This window comes from Lipotes vexillifer, unplaced genomic scaffold (genome assembly GCF_000442215.2).
Source record: "Lipotes vexillifer unplaced genomic scaffold, Lipotes_vexillifer_v1.1 scaffold875, whole genome shotgun sequence".
In the NCBI taxonomy this organism is placed as follows: domain Eukaryota; kingdom Metazoa; phylum Chordata; class Mammalia; order Artiodactyla; family Lipotidae; genus Lipotes; species Lipotes vexillifer.
Genome location: NW_006792177.1, coordinates 1,724,442 through 1,747,747, shown reverse-complemented (window position 1 = coordinate 1,747,747; position 23,306 = coordinate 1,724,442). Strand labels below are relative to the sequence as shown.

The window sequence follows — 23,306 nt, the reverse complement described above, 5'->3', positions numbered from 1 at the left end:
AAAGAAACCAGCAGCCTGAGAAAGCTGCTTTTGGTATCAGAACACCCCCCACCCCCCCTCTTTGGAACAGTGATGCCTTCAACAGCTGCCCCTGTTCCAAATGTACTCGGCCCCATGGATCACCATCTCCTTTTAAGACAATGCTGACTGCTAGCTCATGAGGCCCATGGAGCTCCGTGGAGGGCTTGAAATAAATGCCAGAAAATGTACTGTATCTCTCAAGGCCCAGAGCTCACAGCCGCATTTTGTAGCTTGGGTAGTACTGGGAGTTGTGGTTCAGTCCAGGGCTGCTGGCGGCTGAAGCAGAAGACAGAGGGGAGGTCCGAGCAGACGGCCTCTGGCAGGGACAGTTCCGGAGGTCATTACAGGCACGTCCTGGCAAACTCAATGAGAATGATGCCCACTGGAGCTTCACCACAAAGCGTCGTGCACAAGGGGGAGTGGATGGGGACTGGACAGGACAATCCCACCAGATGGGACTGACCCTTAGGCCAGCCCAGGGTGTCCCCAGTTGATGCAGGAGTGAGGCTTAAGCAGCTGTAGAATTCTTGATCTCCTGGCTGAATGGGAAGACCCCGCGTGGCTGGCTTTTGCCCACTGGGGCAGTGTGTTCCTCCACTGCTGACTGCACTGTGTGTGCGGTGGAGAAGGGGGGCTGGTGTTCCAAACTCCACCAGCTTCGACCTGGGGGGCACCCTGAGAGGTGGTAAGAATACTGTCCAGAACTGAAGGGAAGTAGGAGCAGTGGAGCCTGGCCTGAGCAAAGGCGAGACAGGAGTCTTGGTGGGGACACCGGAGGGTCATGGTCTGTGTGGACACCAGCAACATGGGGCTTCTGGTCTCAAACATTGAGCCCAGGCCAGAGGTAGAGAGCCAGACTCAAACCCACAGCCAAAAAGAGCAGTACTCAGGATGTAGGCCATGGGAAGGAAGGCTAGGCAGGTGCCAGATACGTTGGTCTTCAGCAATAGCAAACATATGACAGGGGACAGGTGACAGGGGACAGGCGACAGGCGAAGGAATGGCAGGAAAAGCCTTCTTGGCCAGCCTTCCCCATTCCTCTGGCACAACAGCAGTCTCCCAGGACTCAAGGTGCAATCTCTCTTACAATTGATGGGGGAGGCTCCTTGTAGGTGAGCAGGGGTGGAGCTATCCCCCAAGCTGGGTGCTTTAAAAACATGTCTGCTGAATAGCTAAGCTATAAGAATCTGCAGACAGGCTGTTCTGGAATTTGCTGTTAGAAGGAGGGACTTGAGGGCGGTGCATGGTAAAAGCATAAACGCCCTGTCGCCCATCCACCCAGCTCTGAGCTGCCCACCCCAAGAAGCCAGACAGAAGATGGTTAATGCCCACAGCCAGTGCTGGGATGCAAATTCACACCCTCTTTCTGAACTGCGTCTGGGCCCTTTATGCACAGTGGCACATTCAGGTCTGAGAACAACCCTAGGCAACAGGTGGTACTGATCCGGTTTTACAGAGAGGAAACTGAAGTGAAATAACCTGCTGAATGCCAGACAGCTCCTGATTTGGACAATCAAACTGTGAGTCCAGGTGTCTGACTACACAGAATTCTTGCTCTGCCCAACCAGACTGCTGGGAGCCACGCCTTCCCTCCTCAGGCCCCTGCCTCTCCTGGGGGGCGGGGCCAGGTGGAAACCTACTTTTCTTGGACCCTGAGTTCCCTTGGGCTTCCGGCAGGGGGCACCAGCCCTCCTCCTGAGGTCCTGGCATAAGATTGGAAAGGTTGGCGGTCCACTAGGTTTAAGCAGGATGTCCCCGTGTTAAAGCTCGTTTCAGTAGGAGGGGAAGGCTAGAAGCGATGTGCACAACTGCTGTCAGCAAAGAGAACTAAAAGTGCAAGAAGTGTCCCGGCGCCGGGGTTGAGGGCTGGGTCTCCAAAGGCAGAGAGAGAGAGAGGTCGAACACAGAGAGGGTTGACCTTGCCTCTGAGGGCAAGGCCAGGGTCGGTGCTCATCCGACAGGTGACAGGAGCTCCCCCCACCCCTCCTAGGCTAAGATGGAGCTGGGCTGAGCCCCATTCTGCTCCCCGGGGCCTGGTCCCTCCCCCCCCTCCCCGGGAGGCAGGGGACACTCACTGGCGAAGGGCGATGTGGCCGTGGAGCCATTGAGGAAGCTGGGGGACGCGGGCACACCGAGGCCGGCTACGCCCGGCGCCCCGTAGCCGCCGAGGCCAGCTCCGAGGCCGCCGCCGTAGCCACTCTGCTGCGAGCCCGGGCTGGGCGCGAACCCGCGGGGGGACGCACTGCCGCAGCTGCGCGCATAACCTGCGGGAGAGCGGCCGTCAGGGGCGCGCGCCGGCAGGGAAGGGGCAGTTTGAGCTGCGCCGGCGGCTGGGCGGGCGAGGGCGGCGGGACGCACCCGGCTCCGGCCCTGGCGTGGCGTCCCCGACGGCAATGGCCAGCGGGCTGCTGAAGGCGTTGATGCCCACGACGGCGGGGGGCGGGTGGCTGGGGGCCAGGGGCCCAAGCGGCGCGGGCGCGCGGGGGGCGCTGTACAGAGCCTCGGCCACGTCTGCTGCGCGCTTCAGGAGGAGCTCCTGCGAAGACAAGAGCGGGCACGGCCGGGGCAGCCGCGGGCACCGGGAAGCGGGCAGCCCCGGGCCCGGCGCGGGGAGGTGGGCGGAGGCGCCATACCTGGTTGCCGCCGGGCACTCCGTACAGGGCCTCCGCCAAGTCGGCCGCCCGCTTCAGCAGCACTTCCTGGGGGCAAGGAGGAAAACAGCCGGACGGAGGGGCGGCCCCGGGGGCGGCAGAGGGGCCAGGAGCCGCCTCTGCTCCCCTCGGCCACCGGACACCCTTCTCCCCGCCCCGCTCCTCTGAGTACCTTGGGCAGCCTCTCGGGGTCTCCGGGGTGTCTGGGAATGACTTTCTGTAGCCTCTGGAATCCGTAGTCAATGGTGGGCTCATTCAGGGCTGGGGAGAGGGGCGGTGTTTGGAGGACGCCCCTCCCGGCACTGCGCCAGAGCAGGGCCAAGCCCGCCAGCAACCAGTCGGGAGCCTTGCTGCAGACCTCCTCCAAGGCCAGCCCAAGCCTCTCGGAAAACTCCGGGCACTCGGGTCAGCGAGGCTCGGGAAGTTTCCTCAGTTCCTTTCTTGCTCATTCATTCAACAAATGTTTACTGAGCCAGGCCCTGTGCCAGCTGCTTGGCATTAACACACATGCACTATACGATCCCATTTGTGATTAGAAAAAAGGCAACTGTATATATATTAGCTTCAGTATTCCTAGGGACAGGACTGGAAAGTTTTGTCTGCATTTGGTCTTCTCAGGAGTGAATTATTTATTATAAAAAAAGAAAAAAAAAAAAACCAACAGTCTTCATGTATCACAGCTCTGGTGGCCTCTCAGCAGCGCCTGACCATTAGGGGTATGCCTGTGTCCCAGGAGTGGGCTGCCCCACATCCAGGGCTCTGGGGAGGACGCTGCAGCCTCCTGACCTGGCTCCCGAAGCCCTCCTCCTCCTCCTCACCTCCTCCTGTAGCCTGGCCCCGACCTATCTTACCAGCCTCAAAGCCCTACCTACCTTCTCCACCTCCAACTCTAGATTTAGTGAATTTCCTTTAGTTTCCCCTAAAACGTAAGGCACTCCTTCACCGGTCTTCGTACTTGCCATTCCTTCTCTGGGGATGCCTTTTCCTCCTCATCTCTACCTCCTTATTCACCCCTCTGGTTCCAGCTTAGCAGTTTAGTCCACACTCATGCCTGGAGGTTTTCTCTGACAACCACTAGCTCCTCCATTGTGTAACTCTACCCACCCCATGCTGTGTTCCCTGTGTTCCACTCTCACTCTTACACTGGAGCTCCCCGACAGTAAGTAGGGTCACTACTGAGTGTCCAGTACCCCTTGAAGGGCTTGGTGAATGTCTGTTAGGTGGGGTGGGGGAATGGGGAAAAGTGCCAGATGGTGGAGGTGGAGAGGATATGGGCCAGTGGTCAGATAGACCCGGGAAGGGGGATGAAGCCACATCTTCAGGAGCAGCTTACACTCCTGTCTTGTGTTAACTTCTTGCCCTGGCTTCATGCAAGGTGTGTGTGTGTGTGTGTTCGTGTGCATGCAATGTGAAGCCTGCGGTGGCTTGGGGGAACCAAGAGAACCGGGAAGATTTGGGGAGCAGCAAGCTGTTTGGGGGCATCTTTGAAATAAATCTCCCTGTGGAGATGTTCTAGACACTGGGGAGTGCAGAAGGTGAAGGGGGTGGGGGGAGTTGCTCTGGAGAATGCCGGAGGCAGAGAGAATGTCTGGGCAGGGCGTCTGAGGATGTGGAGGCCAGGGAAGGAAACAGAAGCACAGGGAAAGAAGGTCCGGAGAGGTGTCCTGGGATGTGGGGTGAGTGCCAGCAGGGGCTTAGGGGGCCTGGCTATTTGCTGACTCCTACACCAGGGCTGGTGTGTGTGGCGTGGGGCTCCATCCCACAACCCTGGGCCTCCCTTCACCCCCCTGACTCCTTACCTGTGTAGACAAAGCGGCCGGGGGCTCCCTTGCAAAACTGCTTGGACTTGTAGGACAGGGTCACCTCCACCACCCCAGGGATGTGCCGTGGGGGCGTCTGCACCCGTATGGCGTGGGGCGTGATGAGCTGCGAGGGGAGAGGGGAGGCCTGCGGGTTCTGACCCGGCGAGGGCAGGGTCCAGCCCCAGGCTGGGAGGGAGACCGGCGGGAACGGCCCACCTCACTCCACACGAGCACGTTCCCAAACACGACCTGCAACCCGTCGAAGAAGCTGTCGCCGATGACAATGACGGTGGCGCCGCCCGTGGTCCAGCCCTCCCCAGGACTGATGGCCTTGATGCAGGGGGTGGCAGCTGGGAGGCAGGAGAGGAGCCAGGTCAGGGGCCCATGCCAAGGTGGGGACTGGGGCTGGCTGGGCCCGCGGCAGCCCGGGCTGGCCTGGGGGTCCTGACCTTCGGAGGGGTCCAGGCGGCGCGCCCTGCGGCCATGCTTGGAGTTGTTGTGCACAAACATGTTGTCGGACACGGCCAGCACGTGTCCATCCACGCTCACCGTTGTGGATACCACCACCTGTGGGGAGAGCCAAGGCCAGCCTGGCTGGGGCTTCCAGTAAGGGACTGCTGGGGGGCACTGGCAACTTGAGGCCGGTGGCTGGATACTGTAGTTCAGGGTCACTGGCATGGGGAAGAGCTTCAGCCCCTCTGGAGCTGAGCTGGTGGAAGGGGGACCAACTGGGTTAGGTGACACCCTCAGATGCACAATCTCTGGCTGCCCAGGGGAACTGACCTCCAGGAGCTAGAAAAATCAAAAGCCCTGAAAAAAAATCTCTGACTCCTTGGGCAGAGTGGCTACTGTTTTTGCACCCACATGTACCACAGGCTGTATCCCTAGAGCTCCAAGGCAGGAATGGGTCTTAGGCAAGTGGGAGTGAGTGTTTTGATGGAGGGGGAGCCCATCAGCAGGAGCCCCCGCTCTTGGGAGGAAATTGGGGCTACCTCCTTCTCCCCGCTACCCTTCACTGGGCGGGGTGTGCAGGTTGGGGATGTGCTAAGGGCAGCTGCTCTCTGCTTCACGCTATGCAAATTAGCTGGGTTGTTAATCATGTAAAAATGTCACAATTAGCATCTCCTTAAGTGGGACTCTAATGAAGCCTCCCTTGGCAGTCAGCTTAAGTTGAGACAGAGCTGCCCCACCCCCAGCGAGCACCAGGCTCCAAAGCACTGGTCTGTGCAGGGGTCTGCCCCTGGGGCCTTTCTCAGGGTGGCAGGGCCACAGCCTCCCTGGCCGCCCCGTCAAGATAGGGCAGGTTTGCAGGGGAGAACTCTCTCCTCAGACCCACCTGGAAGCGGCGCATGTCTCGGGGATTCCCCGCATTCTTTAGGCAGTTCTGGTTGCATTTGAGGAAGAACTTGAGGAAGAACCTGAAACAGTGTGGTCGTTGGGCTCAAGGGTCTGGGGGTTCTAGAAACAGATGAAGATCCAACTGCTTCCTGCCACGCCCTCTCCCAGCAGGGCAACTTCCCCTCTGCCTGCTCACACGAGGCACATACCCCGTATTCCCATCCTAAGCTGCATACACACTGGGTACATGTGACACATTCAGTAGACCTGTCCCAACGACAACTTCCCTATACAGAAAATCCCCCACCTCCACAGTGTACAGATCACACAGTGCTTAATTATCTCACAAAGTATATACTCATCACATCTATACACAGTATATTCATCCTAGAGAATACATACATTATATATACTATATATACCTAGCACTCATGAATTATTATATACACCATATGTAGCAGGTACTCCCACTTACCTGTAAACTTAACCCACACCATGTATGTTTGTCATGGTATATGCCCACCACAGAGTGCATCCATATCACATAGTGTATCCTTCTCCCAGAGTATACCTATCAGCCACAAGATGTTTACTTACAACAGTATATACCCATTATATCCACACTGTATATGCCTTATATACTACTGCTCACAAGATACAGCCATCACACATAATGTAGACCCACCACACTCAGGGTATACTTTCACAGAGGCATACACAATATGTACTCCGCATCAGGCTGGACTCATCACACACATGTGGTATGCTAATCACACAGAATCTATACTATCATGCACAGTGTGTGCCCATCCTACATAGTATATGCACAGAAAGAATATGAGTATATGCATTAGTGCACCATTTTTATGTTGTATATGATTACCCAGAATATAGTCATTGCAAATATTGTACCGTCATTACGGTAAAATATAATGTACTGTATGTAGAGGTCCCCCCCACAACAAATCCCTCTCACACACAATAGACTCCCTGTCCCGGCACATCCCCCGCAAACAGATCTCCCTCATACACATTCTATATCCCTTATACACATAGCAAAAACCTAACCACACAGAGCGTGTAGCCATCATACACACATGGTATACCTGTCAGACACACCGTACAGATACACGGTGAATACCTTCTTTTTCACATACGGTAATTAGAAAAAAGCACAGTATATGCAGCGATATGACTGCTTTTTAGACAAACACATGAGAACTTGATCCTCCAGTCCTTCCGGGCAGTTGATGCGGATGGTGAGGCCTTGGCCCTGCCACCCCCCCATGAGGTAACCATGGATAATACTCTGGATTTGTACTCTTCATAAACTCAGGATACTATCAGTAATCTGCCTTCACCCCTATAGGACTCTGTGAGTATCCGGGAAGATGCCCTTTACAAAGCTGTAGTGTGCTGGGCTAAAGTCTGTGGGGGGTCTTGGCACATGGCACAGCCTCCTGGGCTGCTCTATGAGCTCCTCCAGCAGCTGCTCCTCCAGCAGCCCCCTGGTCTTGAACTCCAGATATGTATATCCATTTAACTCATCAGAGTTGCCTCCAAACTCTACGAACATGAAATCAGATTTATTACAAGCTCTGAAAGCTTAGTCCCCAAAGAGGAGGTCCCCAAGTTCTGGGAGGGGTGGGCACCACTCCTGGACAGAGGTGTCCCAAGGGGGCCGTCCTACATTGGGAGCTGGCAGCAGTCACTTTCCTGGAGATGCATCTTCCCTTGCACTCTGCCTGTGACCCCCTCAGCCCCTGTCATACTCCCCCACACAATGGGCACCCTTCTGGGAACCGGTTTTAGTTCCCTTACCATAGAGACATTACATCGGCATGCATTTTCATCCATAGTGGACACCACCAAAGAATACTTTCATGTAGTGTAGACCTTCTATACACCCCCGCAGAGCATTTGGAGGTGCAGACAACTCATGTGACCCCAAAAAGTACACACTCGTGTAGATACCACACATGTGCCCTCTGTACCCAACCCCACTCCCAAACCTGCAGAACCCTGGGATGTGGCTGGAGATGAGGGCTTTCCAGGCACTGCCTCACTGTGTGGCCTGGGGTAAATCCTTTCACATCTCTGGGATCCTTCCTTATTCATGAACCAGGAGAGTAGCAATTGATGCTTTTTGCTGAGGTCCCTTCCGATCCTGTCTTCATTTCAGCCTCCCAAAGCCTCAGGCTGCTGTTTCCTGCAGGATCCTGGCTCCCCCTGGGGGGTCCCCCTTGTCATCCCCTCCTGCAGCCCTTGCCTGGCAGGTCTCCCACCCCCTCCCTTCCCAGTACAGGTTGCATCTGTCCTTTGGGTCCACACCAATTCTCACTCCCTGTCTGCCCAACCTCTTCTGGCCCTTCTAGGCTTTGGAGACCACCCCTCCCTGAGAACCTCAGGGCCCTGCCGGTACCTCCATCTATGCAGGCCTGTCCTGGGACATTTCAGTTTCTGAGCCTCGTTGGCATTATCTGCAGAGTGGTGTTGAGTAAAAAGCAGCCACACAAGGCCTGGGCCTTCTGTGGGGGATACTGAAGGTCAGTCCTCTTTTTCTTTCCCCCTGAGCCTCTAGCTCAGAGCTGCACACAGTCAATGCCATCAGTGGTGGAAGAAGGGTGGCTGAAATCTCACCCACCACCAGATGGTAGTCGGTGAGGCTGTGTCCAGCCGGCACCCACCCAGTCAGAGGCCAAGCTGATGCTAACACTGCAGAGAGCCTGCGGCCCTACCACCAGTCTCAGGGTTGTTAAGCAAAATCACCTACAACTTGAAAAGAAGGCAAAAAGATGACAGTGAGTCCTTTCAAAGTCATTCTGGAACAGTGGTTTTCAAAGTGTGGTGTCCAGACCAGCAGCATCAGCATCACCTGGGAACTTGCTGGAAATGCAGACTCTCAGGCCCCACCGCAGACCACTGAATCAGAAACTCCTGGGGTGGGACTCAGCCATCTGTGTTTTCATAAGCCCTCCAGGTAATTCCGATGCACCCTGAGGTTTGAGAACCATTGCTTTACAGCTGCACTATCCAATAGGGCAGCCACCAGCCCCGAGTGGCACTGAGCACTTGAGATTTGGTTAGTCTGAATTGCTGTAAGTGTAAAATACATACTGAATTTCAAACACTTAGGGAAAAAGGAATGCAAAAATATCTCATTAGTAATTTTTTGGTGTTGATTACATGCTGAAATAATATTTTGGATATCTTGGGTTAAATAAAATATATGATCACAATTAATTTTACCAGTTTCAATTCGTTTTTTAAAATGTGGCTACTAGAAAATTTTAAATGACAAATGTATAATGGCTTACATCATATTTATATTGGACAGTGCTGTTCCAGAGTATTGCGTTGACAAAGCCACCTAAGAGTTAGCTGATTCTCTAGGAGAAAAAACTTTGACTAATATTTGCTACTAATTGGGGCCAGACTCTATAAAGTTAGGTGCTAATTTTCAGGAAACTGATAAAGTGCAAATGATTTTTGTTGGGAGAAATAAATAACTTCTGTTTGGTAGAGAAATGAGCCCTAAAGCTTACAATTTTATTGTCCTATGGACATTAACTAGCTTTGTGTCTAACTTGGCAATCTTATTCAAGTATTTTTCACATATCCTGTTTTCTCTCCCTCCCTCCCTCCTTCTCTGTCTTCTCAACTCTTTCCTCAACTGTCTATATCAGTTTCTCTTAGCCTTCTTTGAACCAGCTTTGTCATCCTGCTGGTTCCTTCATTAATAAGTTACAGAAAACCTCAACACACGCTCAGTAATAATTTGTATGAGAATCATACTTCTAACATTTTGAATATTATGCTTTAAAAAGGGTGAATAGCACTCAAAGGGTCCTGTCTTCCAAGGTTAGTCTTGAAATTCTGCAGCACATGGCCTGGAGTTGGGGGATTTCCGTTCTGGTCTAGAAGAACCGGAAGTAGTGCCCAGACCTCTCACTCCTCCTAACAGTGCCTGGCTATCTTCAGCCTTGGAAAGGGGGCTGTGGGCCCTTCTTTCCCCACCACTGGGAGACAGACACACCATCCACACCCCCGGAAGCTGGAAGGCCAGGGTGGGGGAATAACGTGAGGACAGTCCAGGAAACTTCTCCACAGGCTGGCACCACGGGGGTGACACTTTGTTCCACCTTGGGGGGTGGAGAAGAACCCAGAGCAGTCCGGGAAGGATGAGAATGGTGTCGGGAAGAGGAAGGAGGGCCAGCAGATCCTTCAAGCCATGTCTGTGCAGAGGACAGATGTGGAGGCTGGGAAGTGGAGAGGGTCAGGTAACCCAGTGGGAAGGGGAGCTGTAGGAGGACACCCTACAGGGACCTAAGGCAGGAAGGGATGTGCACTTTGTTGAGGGCCTGTAAAATCCTGCTTTTCACCAGGTAAGCACCCCCCCACCCCCCAAACCTGGATGAGCCCTAGTGCCAGTGTTTTTGAGCATCTCCCCTCCCACCACATAGGGGCTGGAAGAGAGCCTGGGGAAGCCCCTTTTCCCTGGCTGTGATAGGCCACAGCCCACAGGGTTGGCTGACCTGAGGGTGAGCATTTTAGGATGCCCCCTGGGTTGGGGCAATGACCTGTGCCCAGTGCCATCCCTATTGTGGCCTTAAGGGTCTCTGGGGGCACAGACTCCTCATCTGGGCCTCATAGAAAGGTCAAGTGCTAGAAGCTGCCATTAGAATTACTAGAAGAAACCACCATAAATATAAGCATGAATTACAAATAAAATGCAAAACTATGCAAAAAAATTTTTTTAAGTGATCCAAGTCTAATCTATTGAGCACTTAGCAAGTGCCTGGAACTCTGCTGAGCCTACCACTTGCATTATCTTATTTAACCCTCTCATAATCCCGAGGTGGTGTGGTGTAGGTCTGCAATCATTCCTACTCTACTGATGAGAAAACCAAGGATCAGCAAGGCTAAGCTACAAAGTCACAGTAGATGCCAAAGTCAGGATACGAACTCGGGACTTTATGAACCACTGATACTGACAAGAGTCATGGAAAAGTCCCTGTAAGTGGGGTTTTCGAGTCCAACCCTGCCCCAGCCATGAGGCTGCCAATGCAGGACAGTGCAGCAAGCCTTCCTTCAAAATCAGCCGTGAGAAGCAGGCTGTGCAGGGAGCAGATTAGCCATTTCATGGGGATTTCCTCAAGGTTACAAATTCATCAGGGGTGCAAAGGAGAGACTCAGGTCCTAGTTGGGGCCTTTGGCTATTGTGACAGCTGCTCTCAGTCTGAGAAGATTTTCAGGATTAAAGATCAGGACTTTAAGATGAGTCAAGAGTTGATCATTGTTGAAATTCAGTGAAGGAGAGATGTGGTTCATTATTCTATTCTGCCTATATGTTCAACATTCTGTATAATAAAAAGTTCAATAAATAAAAGACCAGATGAAGAGCTCTGAACAGTGGTCATCCAGCTAATAAAGCATGTAAAAGGTGGAAGTTATGCATCACGACTCTGATGCCTATGATATAAGTGAAAGATAAGAGCAGTTCACCCACACACCTACCTTGCCACATCCTGAACTTAGTCTAGCCTTCCTAATCATTTCTATAAATGCTTTTTATTCCTCCCTGTAAACACAACTCAGGAAGAAATTAAAATGAACTCTCCTTGTCAATGGAATATTCCATACCAAAGAAGCAAATGCTGGATTGAGTATGACTCAGGTGCAAACATGTGACTTGCACATAACTTCTCAGGTGTGGCACCATTGCACAAGGAAAGCTCCCCTCGCACAGTGCTTTACTCAAGAGACAAGGAAAATGTGGAGGTGATTGATGTGAGTCCACTGTTAAACTCTGGGTTCTCAGGGGGTGGAGAGCAGAGTGGGATGGAGCTGCTCTTTGGAAGGCTGTGTCCAGGTATCATGGTGGGTGGGTTGGTGCCTGCCTGGGTTCCCCCACTTGCAGCTCCTGTGAGTGTTGGCTATTAAAGGGCTCACAGCTGGGGAATTCCCTGGCGGTCCAGTGGTTAGCACTCTGCCCTTTCACTGGGGGGGCCCGGTTTCAATCCCTGGTCGGGGGGAACCAAGATCCTGCAAGCCACGTGGTGTGGCTAAATAAATGAATAAACGAGTAAATGGCTCACAGCTGCTCCCACTACTTGAGAATTATCCTCAGCCAGAAGCATATGCTCCTCACCAGCAGCCCACAACCAAAGAAAGACCGACATCACAAGGAGGACCAACTTTTAGTACTATTCATACTCAAACTCCCCAAAGGATCAGGCTGAAGCTAGACTCCAGCTGAGACTGTCTCCTTGCTAAGCTGCTTCTCCTGCCTGCTCCTGCTTCCCTCACTCCTTTCCTCCCTAGAGCTCTCCTCCAATAAATCACTTTCACAAGAATCCCCATCTCCAGCTCTGTTTCTAGGAATCTCATCCTAAAAAATCAGGGCACAGAACTTTCACCAGCTTTTCCCTCCTTACATCACTCTGAGATACTTACTTAGAGCTAAAATTATGTTTGCGCTTCCAAAGAGAAAGCTGTTAGGAACTGAAAGAGCTGGGCTGAGCCCAAGGATGCTTGCAGCTAGAGGCCTGTCAGGAGCAGGGAAACGGAAATTTAGATCACAAATGCAGTCTGATAGAACTTTTCCAAAACTGATATCCACTAGCCACAGGTGGATTTTTTTTCCATCTTATTTTATTTTTAAAAATTGTTTAGTTTTTAAAATTAATTTTTATTGGAGTATAGCTTCTTTACAATGTTGTGTTGGTTTCTGTTGTACAGCAAAGTGAATCAGTTATACATATACATATATCCACTCTTTTTTAGATTCCCTTCCCATTTAGGTCACCCCAAGCACTGAATAGAGTTCGCTGTGCACATGTGGCTTTTGAGCACTTGAAATGTGGCTAGTGTGACTGAGAAACTAAAATTTCAATTTTTTTTTTTTTTTTTTTTTTTGCCGTGACACACGGCTTGTGGGATCTTATTTCCCTGAGCAGGGATCGAACCCAGGCCCTCCGCAGTGGAAGCAAAGAGTCCTAACCACTAGACCACCAGGTAACTCCCTCAATTTTATTTCATTTTAATTAATTTAAACTTAAATAGTCACATGTGGCTCATAGGCACCCTATCAGACAATATAGACCTAGAAAGAGGAAGAGCTGCAAGAGATACATGGGTTGGAGCAGGTGTTCAAAGCAAGTGTCCTATGAAGGCTTTGGGAGAGAAAGCAGATTGAAAGCAAAGGGCAGAGTCAAACTAGAAATTTATTTCCAAGTGCAAAGTTGGCAAAGCAGCCTGTGGTGGGGAAATGGGGAGGGGGGTCCTCCTAATTTTCACCCCAAAGGGCCTCACCTTTGGGCTCATGAGCCTCAGAGGAAATGGAACATCTGAGACAGGGTCTGTGCTCTCTCCACTGTTTTCATTGTCTGCTGCTCTCTGCCCCCGGCTCAAGGACAGAGGAGGATACAGATTGCTGGACCATTCACTCACTCAACACATCCATTAAAAAAGATGTATTAAACACCTTTTATGTCAGGCAGTAGAATCTAGAGGTGAAAAAGATCTTAAGGAAATGACAATCCAGCAAGAAAGACAAAAACTCAAAGTACAACCAGGAAGATAGAATGGTGGGCACAGCAGGATAACTGGCCAATCTGCAGCAGCCACTCTGGCTGGGAGACGTGGAAGAAGTCCTAGAAGTCGCATGTGATGTTGGGCATTTTGGGTCTTGGAGGACTCGGGGCTTTTTTCCTTGAAGAGAAGTAGGATGCAGGAGCCCTCCACGCAAAAGGAATAACAGTCCTGCCAAGAGGTAGGTGGTATGCATGGTGCCCAGTGGTGCCTGACAAGACTGAGGAGGGCAGCTATGGACCAGAGCTCTTGGGGGATTGGCACCAAAACATGCAGGATTTGGACCCTGTGGGTGATGGAGAGTCAGCAGGAGGTGCCTTATATTGGCTGTGTCATTTGGAAGAGTCATTTTGCTTCCAAGGAGAGTGAGGCACCAAAGGGCCTAGGCCAGGGCAAGGATGGTGAATAAGGAGGTTGGTGTGATAGTCTAAGCCCAAGTGGGCGTGGCCACAGTGGCGGTGGCACATGCTACTTCCTGGCCTTGGCCTGGGGCAACAGCTAAGGCTGAGTATCCCTAGGGCCATAGACCCCTGCCAGGCTTGGACCTGGCCTCCTTACCATGGTCTCCACTTGGGGCAGAGGTGGCTGCAGTGCAGATGGGCTGGGGGACTATAAATAGCTGGGGCGCATACATTAGCATGCCAATGCACCCGCACCCCATCCTCTATGCTAATGGCCCACCATGTGCCTGAACACCTTCTGTTCCCCTGCATGCATTTGCATGCACAATTAGCATAATCTTGTATAATTAATGAACAGCGTCAATTTTAGCTCCTAAGTAATTTGATTAACATGTTGATAGGGCACTTACTAGGCTCTCCAAACCTCAGGGCTGGGCATGGGCCTGAGGAGAGGGGGAGAGGAGGTGGAGAGACTACTAAGGGGCCCCCAGCTGCCCATGAAGAGTGGTGGTGATTCTACTTTCCCTTAATGGGGCCTGAGGGGAGGGAAGAAGGGGTGAAGGGGCTGTTAATGGGAGGTCTCTGGGCACCCCATGTGGAGTGTCAGGGACAGGCTGGAGCAGTGGGTCACATGAGCATGAAGCCTGTTTATTCCTGTGTGGACACAGACATACACATATACCCCCTGCACATCCCCCAGCCTGGGGAATCTTCTGTGAATGCAGAATATTGGATTCCATGGGAAGAACAGAACAGGAGGAGGGACTGAGAAAAAGTAGGAGGGCTGGGCGACAGGGGATGGATGGGCAGATGGAAGCCACAGAGAAGGATGGTGTGCTTGTGAGTGATTTAGGGATGTAAAGGGGAAGGTGGGGTCCCAAGACTGAAGGGAGGAAGAAGTCATGTGTTCCTCTGGCCTTGGGTGGGTGAGCCAGGCTCCAAAGCCAGAGACCCTGGTACTTCCTATTTGTGAAACATGTGACGAAGAGGTGGGGGGTTGGCAAGTTTCCACAATGTGCCAAGCAACCCAGGGCAGAGAGAATAGACAGAAGGTTGAATGTTGCCCCTATCCTATTAGAGAAGGACCCATTCCCAGCTCAGACCTCCCAGGGCCCCTGGCAGAAGCTCACATTCCTCTCCTGCTCATCTGTGTGGTCAGAGTCAGGAAGCACTTCTCTGGCTCTAACTAAACTCCCCTGCTACTGTCTAGGCTCAGCTGTACTTACCCTCAAAGAGGATCAGTTGGGGTGAGGGTGGGATGGGGGATGAAATAATATTGTGGCAGGCACTATGCTGGCACCGCATAAATACATCTTACCTAACTTTACAACATCCCTACCATCTGAGGTCAGCTTCTTTTGACAAATGGAGAGACTGAGGCTGAAGGAGGTGAGACCTTGCTCCGAGTCATAGGACGAGACAGTCCAGGTTGGCATGAGTCCCCAGCACTGACTAGCCCTTTATAGAGAGAATTTATCATTCAAATTGCAGACAGTTCACTCACTAGCCACGTCCCACTCCACCTATTACAGTCCCCAGGCCTCTTCATGCCTGCACTCCCTCTCTCTTTCAATATCCTCTGGGGGCATTAACCATGGCTCTACTCCTGCTTCAGCACGGGGGCCACTCTGACCCCAGTTGCCCAGATGTCCTCCCATAAGTCCTTGCTCTGAATTAAGGGTGGCTTGGGGACCCTTGTCCTTGTGACTGGCATCCAGTCCACATGACTCCCAGGGTACATGGGGGAATTTCTTATTAACCCCTTCTGTATCTCCTTCCATCAAATGCACCTAGCTCTGAAAAGGCTGGAGTAGGGGAAGGAAGAGCAGTTCATTCTGTAGGCAAGAGGGAAAACCTCAGTCCCACTTCAGCACTGACCCAGCAGGGAGGTTACGGGACCTCAGTTTCCCCAAGGGGAATTGCCAGAATGGGCCCTAGACACAAGGCTGTGTTTGCAGCATTAGTATGGGAGCCAAGAGACCCTACTGGAAAGCATAGAAGGAGACAGATGCTACTGTGAGCTTGTTTTGTGGCCGCAGAGAAAAAGAGTGAATGTTACATTGACCACTGGGTTAGGAGGAGGGGCTGATTCTTTCACAGCTCCCACAACCCTTCTCATCAAATTGCATTTGTCAGGTTGTACCTGACCTACGCATTGGGGTCTAAGTTTGCCCACAACGGGGTAGACTACAGCTTACCTCTGCCAAGTGGCTCAGACATGACCTGTTTCAACAATGTCACTGTACAACATCCACTGTTCACCAGACACAGCTACATGCCAGGGAGTATCCATAGCCCACAGTGCCTGTCCAACCGCAGGAGTCAGAGGAGAGCTGTGGGCCTCCCATGGGAGGACATCTTCCCCATTCACTCCTATATCACAGTCATTCTGGCCAATCAAGTAAATATTTAGTCTTAGAGCTGTGACATCCAGTAAGGTAGCCATATGTAGTTATTTAAGTTTGAATTAATTAAAATTAACTAAAATTTAAAATTCAATTCCTCAGCCACAGTAGCTACATTTCAAATGCCCAATAGGTACACGTGACTACTGACTACCATATTGGTCAGTGAAGCACATTTCCATCATTGCAGGAAATTCTTTTCCATAGTGTCGTCTTAAAGCCTTATATTGTTCTCTAGTTCCTCTTATCATTATGTAAAGGCTTATGTAATTACGTTTTGTCTCTTCAACTGCTCTGTAAGCTTTCAGAGGGCAGGAATCATTGCTTAAACTTCTCTGTCTTTTCCCGAGCATCTATCATAGTGCCTGCCCCACAGCAGGTACTCATTGATTCATAATTACTATGACAGGATGAATGCTGTATCAAAGCCCCCAAACAGAACTTTGAGAATTGCAGAGCAAGGATCTTTGAAAATCTGTTCCTCCATAAAGCAACAGGAACATAGGCAAAAACTGTCAAATCAAAATTTTCAGAACTCTGAAAATTAACAAAAGGTTTACAACAATCCAAGGGGTGTTTATTCAAGAAAAATGGCTGAATCTTAGTAAAAACAGAGAATTTTGCAGTGGTTTTTGTTTTGTTTTGTTTTTTGGCCATGTTGCACAGCTTGTGGAATCTTACTTCCCCAGCGAGAGATTGAACCTGCTCCCGCTGCAGTGGAAGTGTGGAGTTCTAACCACTGGACCGCCAGGGAATTCCCTGTAGTGTTTTAATTTGCCCTATTCCCAGCTCTTCAGTAGACTTGCAACCATGGTAGTTGTAAAAACTAGCAGCCTAGTAGCCACTAAAAGGGACAGATTGGATTTGGAACTTCTCAACAAGTTGTATTCCCAGACAATTGTCACTATTTGATCTGTCTGGCAGTTTCCTGACGGCCCTATTTTCAGGACTTGTTATTTGACCTGACTTAGAACTTGCTTAGTGGGAAAAACCCTACTCTCAGGGTGTTTGTTGAAAACAACCTGTAGCAATTGTTGAACACTGCTGTTGCTTGAGACAATGACACTGGTTGAGGCAAACGAGAGTCTGGCCAAAAAACTTTAAAGGAAAAAGTGGGAATGAGATGTTCATAGGGGGCTCTGAAAAGCTCTTATATATTTCTGGATATCTAAAAGGCCATGTGTATGTGCAGGGAAGAGAACATGTCCAGGAAAGATCTCCAAAGGCCCTAGTCTCTCATCTCTGGCTGACCCTGAAACTCTGCACAAGCAGGAAGTAAAGGTTAAGGCAAAGTTGTAAATTGCTGGGGCATTGAAGGCATGCCCCAACACACACACAGAACATTTTGGGAAGGGTTGAAGACTTATTGGTTCAAGGCATTTAAGGAAATGCCTGTCCAATCATGAGCTGACCACTAACCTAACTGAACAGAAACTTCTGTGGCCACACATGACAGAAAATATAGACTCTGTATAATCAGTCCAGGAAAGTCACTAAACAAACAAACAGCAACAGCAACAAACACTGGGAAGGGGGATATGATATCAAGAGTTACCACATTATATTATTAAAATATTGAGTTCTCAACAAATAATCATGAAACATGTGAAGTAACAGGAAAGTATGGTCCAAATGTAAGACATAAAGCAGTCAATAGGAACTGTTCCTGAGGAAGTCCACATGTTAGACTTACTAGACAAAGACTTTAAATCAGCTATTATAAATATGTTTAAAGAACTAAAGGAAACCATGTCTAAAGAACTGAAGAAAAGTATGAGAATAATATCTCACCAAATAGGGAACATCAATAAAGAGATACAAATTATTTTAAAGAACCAAATTCTGGAGTTGAAAAGAAAAAAAATTGAAATAAAAATTTTCTAGAAGAACTCAACAGCAGAAGAAAAATGAGTTGACAGAATACAAATGTCAGTGAACTTAAGATAAGTCAATTGAGATTATACAGTTCTGGAAAAGAAAGGAAAAAGAATGAAGACTGAACAGAGTCCATGATGTTGTGAGACACCATCAAACATACCAACATGTGCATAATGGGGGTCTCAGCAGAAGAGAAGAAAGGAAAAGGGCAGAAACAATGAAGAAATAATGACCAAAAACTTCCCAAGTTTGATGAAAAACCTTATCCCACACATACAAGATGCTTAATGAACTCCAAGTAGTATGAACTCAAAAAGATCCACATGTAGACAGACACATCATAATCAAACTATTGAAAGACAAAGACAAAGAAGGAATCTGGGAAGCAGTAAGGAAGAGAAGTAACTCATCATGTACAAGGGAGCCTGAATAAGATTAACTGACTTATTACCAGAAACCATGGAGGTCAGAAGACAGTGGGATGATATAAAGTGCTGAAAGAAAATGACTGTCAACCAAAAATTCTATATCCAGCAAAACTATCCTTCAAACATGAAGGATAAATTAAACAAAATTAAATAAACATGAAAGATTAAGACATTTCTAGATAAACAAAGACTGAAAAAATTCATCACCAACAGATCTTTCCTATAAGAAATAGTAATGGGAGTCCTTTAGTGTGAAATGAAAGGATACAAGACAGTAATTCGAATCCCCATGAAGAAATAAATAATACTGGTAAAAGTTAACTATTCAGGTAAATATAAAAGACATTATAAATGCATTTTTGTTTGTAAATATTTTGTTTTCCTACCTAATTTAAAATACAACTGTGGGCTTTGAGAGTCTGCCTCCCGATTCAGGGGACACGGGTTTGTGCCCCGGTCTGGGAAGATCCCACATGCCGCGGAGCGGCTGGGGGGCTGAGCCTGCATGTCCAGAGCCTGTGCTCCGCAATGGGAGAGGCCACAACAGTGAGAGGCCTGCGTACCGCAAAAAAATAAAATAAAATAAAATAAAATAAAATACAACTGCACATGTGTGGGGGCAGGGGGTACATGGAACACTGTGCTTTTTACTCACATCTTCTGTAACCTAAAACTACTCTAAAAATAAAATCTATTAAAGAAAACGTCAGAAAGCAGTAATTATAAAACTGTGTTGATGGGCTTATAATGTGTAAAGATATAATGTGATTGACAAGGATGTGACAAGGAGAGGAGGGGGAATGGAGCTTTATTGGAGCTATATATGGAATCCATTATATATTATTTTATATACTTGTATACTTAATTTTGAAATTAAGTTTATATTCATCTAAAATAGATTGTCTTAGGGACTTCTCTGGTGGTCCAGTGGTAAAGAATCTGCCTTACAATGCAGGGGATGTGGGTTTGACCCCTAGTCAGGGAACTAAGATCCTACATGCTGCAGGGCAACTAAGCCTGTGTGCCACAACTACTGAGCTCATGTGCCTCAACGAGAGAGCCCGCGTGCCACAAACCACAGAGTCCACATGCTCTGGAGCCCATGCACCACAACTACAGAGCCCATGTGCCCTGGAGCCTGAGCACCACAACTAAGAAGAGAAAAACCGGCCGCCACAACTAGAGAGAAGCCCACACGCTGCAACGAAGAGCTTACATGCTGCAGTGAAAGATCCCGCATGCCTCAACGAAGATCCTGTGTGCTGCAACTAAGATCCAATGCAGCCAAGAATAAATAAAATAAATTAAAAAAGAAATAGATTGTCCTAAATTAAGACACCGAATGTAATTCCCAGGGCAACCACTAAGAAAAAAAGCAGTAATGGAGGGATAGAGCAACTATATATATGACAGATAGAAAACATAGCAAATGGCAGGCATAAATCCTACTTTATCAGTAATTACATTAAATATAAATGGATTAAACACTCCAATTAAAAGGCAAAAGTTTGAAGAATGGATTAGAAAGCATTATCTATATGCTGTTTATGTGAGATATAGTTTAGATTCAAAGACAGAAATAAGTTGATGATAAAAGGGTTGGAAAAGATTTGGAAAAGGGTTAAGAAAGCTCTAACCAAAAATTTCTGGAGCAGCTATATTAATATCACACAGAATAGACTTTAAGACAAAATTATTACATAAGATAAAGACAGACATTTTATAATTATAAACATGTCAATCTATCAGAAATAACAATTATAAACATATGTGCACCTGATAATAGAGCTCCAAAATACATGAAGCAAAACATGACAGAACCAAAGGAAGAAATAGATAGTTCAACAATAATAGTTGCAGATTTCAATGCCCTACTTTCAATAATGGATAGAATGACTAGACAGAAGATCAACAAGGAAATAGAAGACTTGAACAACACTCCTTATCTCAACTCACACAATAAATGAATTACATTTTACATAGCACCTTCAAGACTTAGCATAATAAAGATTTCATTTCCACCTAGGGTGATCTGAATTAAACACGGTCTCCATAAAAATGACACACAATCAGAGTGTAAAGGCAACCTACAAAATGGGAGATAAGATTTGCAAATCATATATCTGATAAGGGGTTAATATCCATAATATATAAAGAACTCCTACAACTCAACAACAACACTACAACAAATAACCCAATTAAAAATGGGCAAAGAAATTCAATAGACATTTCTCCAAAGATGATGTATAAATGGCCAACAAGCATCTAAAAAGATGCTCAGCATCACTTGTCCTTAGAGAAATGCAAATCAAAACCATAATGATACATCATCTCACACATATTAGGGTGGCTACTATAAAAATGTAAAAAAACACAGAAAATAACAAGTGTTGGTGAGGAAGTGGAGAAATTACAAACTTGTGCACTGATGGTGGGATAATAAAATGGTGCAACTGCCATGGTAAAAAGTATGGTGTTCCTCAAAGAATTTAAAAAACAATCATATGATTCAGCAATCCCACTTCTGGTTATATATATCCAAAAAAACTGAAAGCAGGGTCTCAAAGAGATATTTTCACACTCATATTCATAGTAGCCAAGAGATGGAAGCATCTGAATGTCTATCAATAGATGAATGTGGTATATACATAAAATGGAATATTATTCAGCTTTAAAAAAGAAGGAAATACACATAACATGTAGCATCCTATTACATGCTACAACACGGATGAAACTTGAGGACACTATGCTAGTTACGAAAAGACTAATACTGCATGATTCCACTTATATGAGGTATAAGTATATAAGTATATATGTATAAAGTAGCCAAATTCGTAGAAACAGAAAGTAGAATGGTGGCTATGAGGACTAGGGAAAGGGAAAATGGGGAGTTGTTGTTTAATGCGTATAGAGTTTTTGTTTTGCAAGAAGTTCTGGAGATCTGTTGCACCACGATGTGAATATACTTAATAATACTGGATTGTACATTCAAAAATAGTAAAGATGACAAATTTTATATTATGTGGTTGTTTTTTTTTTTTACCATAATTTAAAAAATGACATGAGGAAGTAATTCTTTGGTAACCTAGACAATCTAACTGTAAGGTTAATATGAAAAATATGATTAAGAATAGTTGGGAAAACATAGAGTAATGAAGAAAGAGTACTAGATCTACCAGTTACCAAAACATTTTATAAATCTTCAAAAAGTAAAAAAAGCATCATATTTCCATATGAATAAATAGATAGTAGGTATAATAAAATAGTATGGAAAGTTCAGAAATACATGCAATTACATTTAGAATATAGCATGGGTGATATTTACAATTGGTGGGAGAAAATGGATTATTCAGTAATTGCTGTTGGGACAACTAGCAGCTATCAGAAAAAAATATATAGATGGACCCATATTTCCTACCGTTCACCAGGGTAAATTCCAAATGGATGATTTCCTCTTGCAGCATTATGGCAGACTACATATCTTGAAGTGCCTTCCCATTATAACTAGATCCTGTGCTTTTATCTAAAAGGTAAGGAAAATCTCCAAGGATATTAAAAATCAAAAACAAGTGAGTTGAAATCTGAGTGGAAACCATGAACTATAAACTAACACAAATATTAGGGTTGTAGTGGTAGCAAATGCCAATATAAACATTGGGATGGAGAACAGAGACATCTCAGAGGAGGGCCCTGGATCCTCTGAGGAACCTAGAAAGGTCCCAGGTTGGTAGCACTCCCTGTTCCTGTTAGAATCAAACACAATCCTTCCAGAAGAAAGCATACCCCATTTTGGACCCGATTTGGTTCAACAAAATATGAGCTAAAATTATCACTACTACAACAATAATAACAAAAGCATCAAACCAAGGAACAAGCTTCATGAATGAGAGTCAGCAGAAGTAATGAACAATAGATTTAGAACCCCAAGGACTTTAGATGTTGGAACTATCAAATAGAGAATGTTGTGTTAGTTTGTGCTGTACTTTTCAGCAGCAACAATGGAAATATTTTCAAATTGCTAAGTAAAAAAAAAAAAACACAAAAACTATCAATCTAGAATTATATTCCCAGGAAAACCATTTTTCAAGAAAGAGACTGATATAAAGACATTAATAGCAAAACAAAAGTGAGCATGCTGTTTACCAACACAGACCTTCACTAAAGTACAAACTTCTTAAAAGATGTACTTCAGAAAGAGAGAAAATGACCCCAGAGGAAGTTGTGAGATGCACAAAGGAAAAGAAGAGCAACAAAATTTGGTAAATCTAAAGAAAAATTGTTCATCTATAACAAAAAGAATAATAACAATGTGTGGAATTTTAAAAGAATTAAATTTCTGTGCTACATGGCTTATAAATGGGACAGGGGTAATAAAACAATCTAAGATCAGTGGTGTGCTGGTAAATGTTTAACAACCACTTCTAGGGGGGAAAACCCCTGATTTATAATGTTTGTTGATTTCTATGGTTATAAATATATATGTTTCCCCCATGGCTGATTTCAAGCTACCAATATGATGTCATTAAATATGGAGTTGAGAAGAGATGCTAATAATTAGCTCCTATGGACCAGTATGAGCCAGCTCCAGCATACCACTGTCAAAAATCCTAGTATTAGTCAGGAAAGGAATTACAATTTTGTTAGGAGTATATAGTAAATGTCAAGGGTAATAAATAAAAGCATAGAAATGAAGTGAATAAACTTCTAAACCAGTAAATGGAAAAACTGAATAAGAAATACATACACTACATCAAACAAAATATTCAATTTATTTTTTTAAATAGCAAGA

The 23,306-nt window shown here is 47.2% G+C and overlaps 1 protein-coding gene across 2 annotated transcripts in view; it reads right to left on the bottom strand.

The window, feature by feature from the left end:
• EBF4 (EBF transcription factor 4) overlaps positions 1–23,306 on the bottom strand; it is a 55,523-nt gene that overhangs the window by 3,604 nt on the left and 28,613 nt on the right. For both annotated transcript variants that reach the window (XM_007465386.1, XM_007465385.1), the window contains 8 exons: positions 5,811–5,892; positions 4,924–5,041; positions 4,691–4,824; positions 4,472–4,598; positions 2,845–2,933; positions 2,655–2,720; positions 2,380–2,557; positions 2,097–2,285 (listed from right to left, as the gene is read on the bottom strand). In XM_007465386.1, the coding sequence (XP_007465448.1) occupies positions 2,097–2,285; positions 2,380–2,557; positions 2,655–2,720; positions 2,845–2,933; positions 4,472–4,598; positions 4,691–4,824; positions 4,924–5,041; positions 5,811–5,892 (983 nt within the window). The remainder of the gene's footprint in view (positions 1–2,096; positions 2,286–2,379; positions 2,558–2,654; positions 2,721–2,844; positions 2,934–4,471; positions 4,599–4,690; positions 4,825–4,923; positions 5,042–5,810; positions 5,893–23,306) is intronic.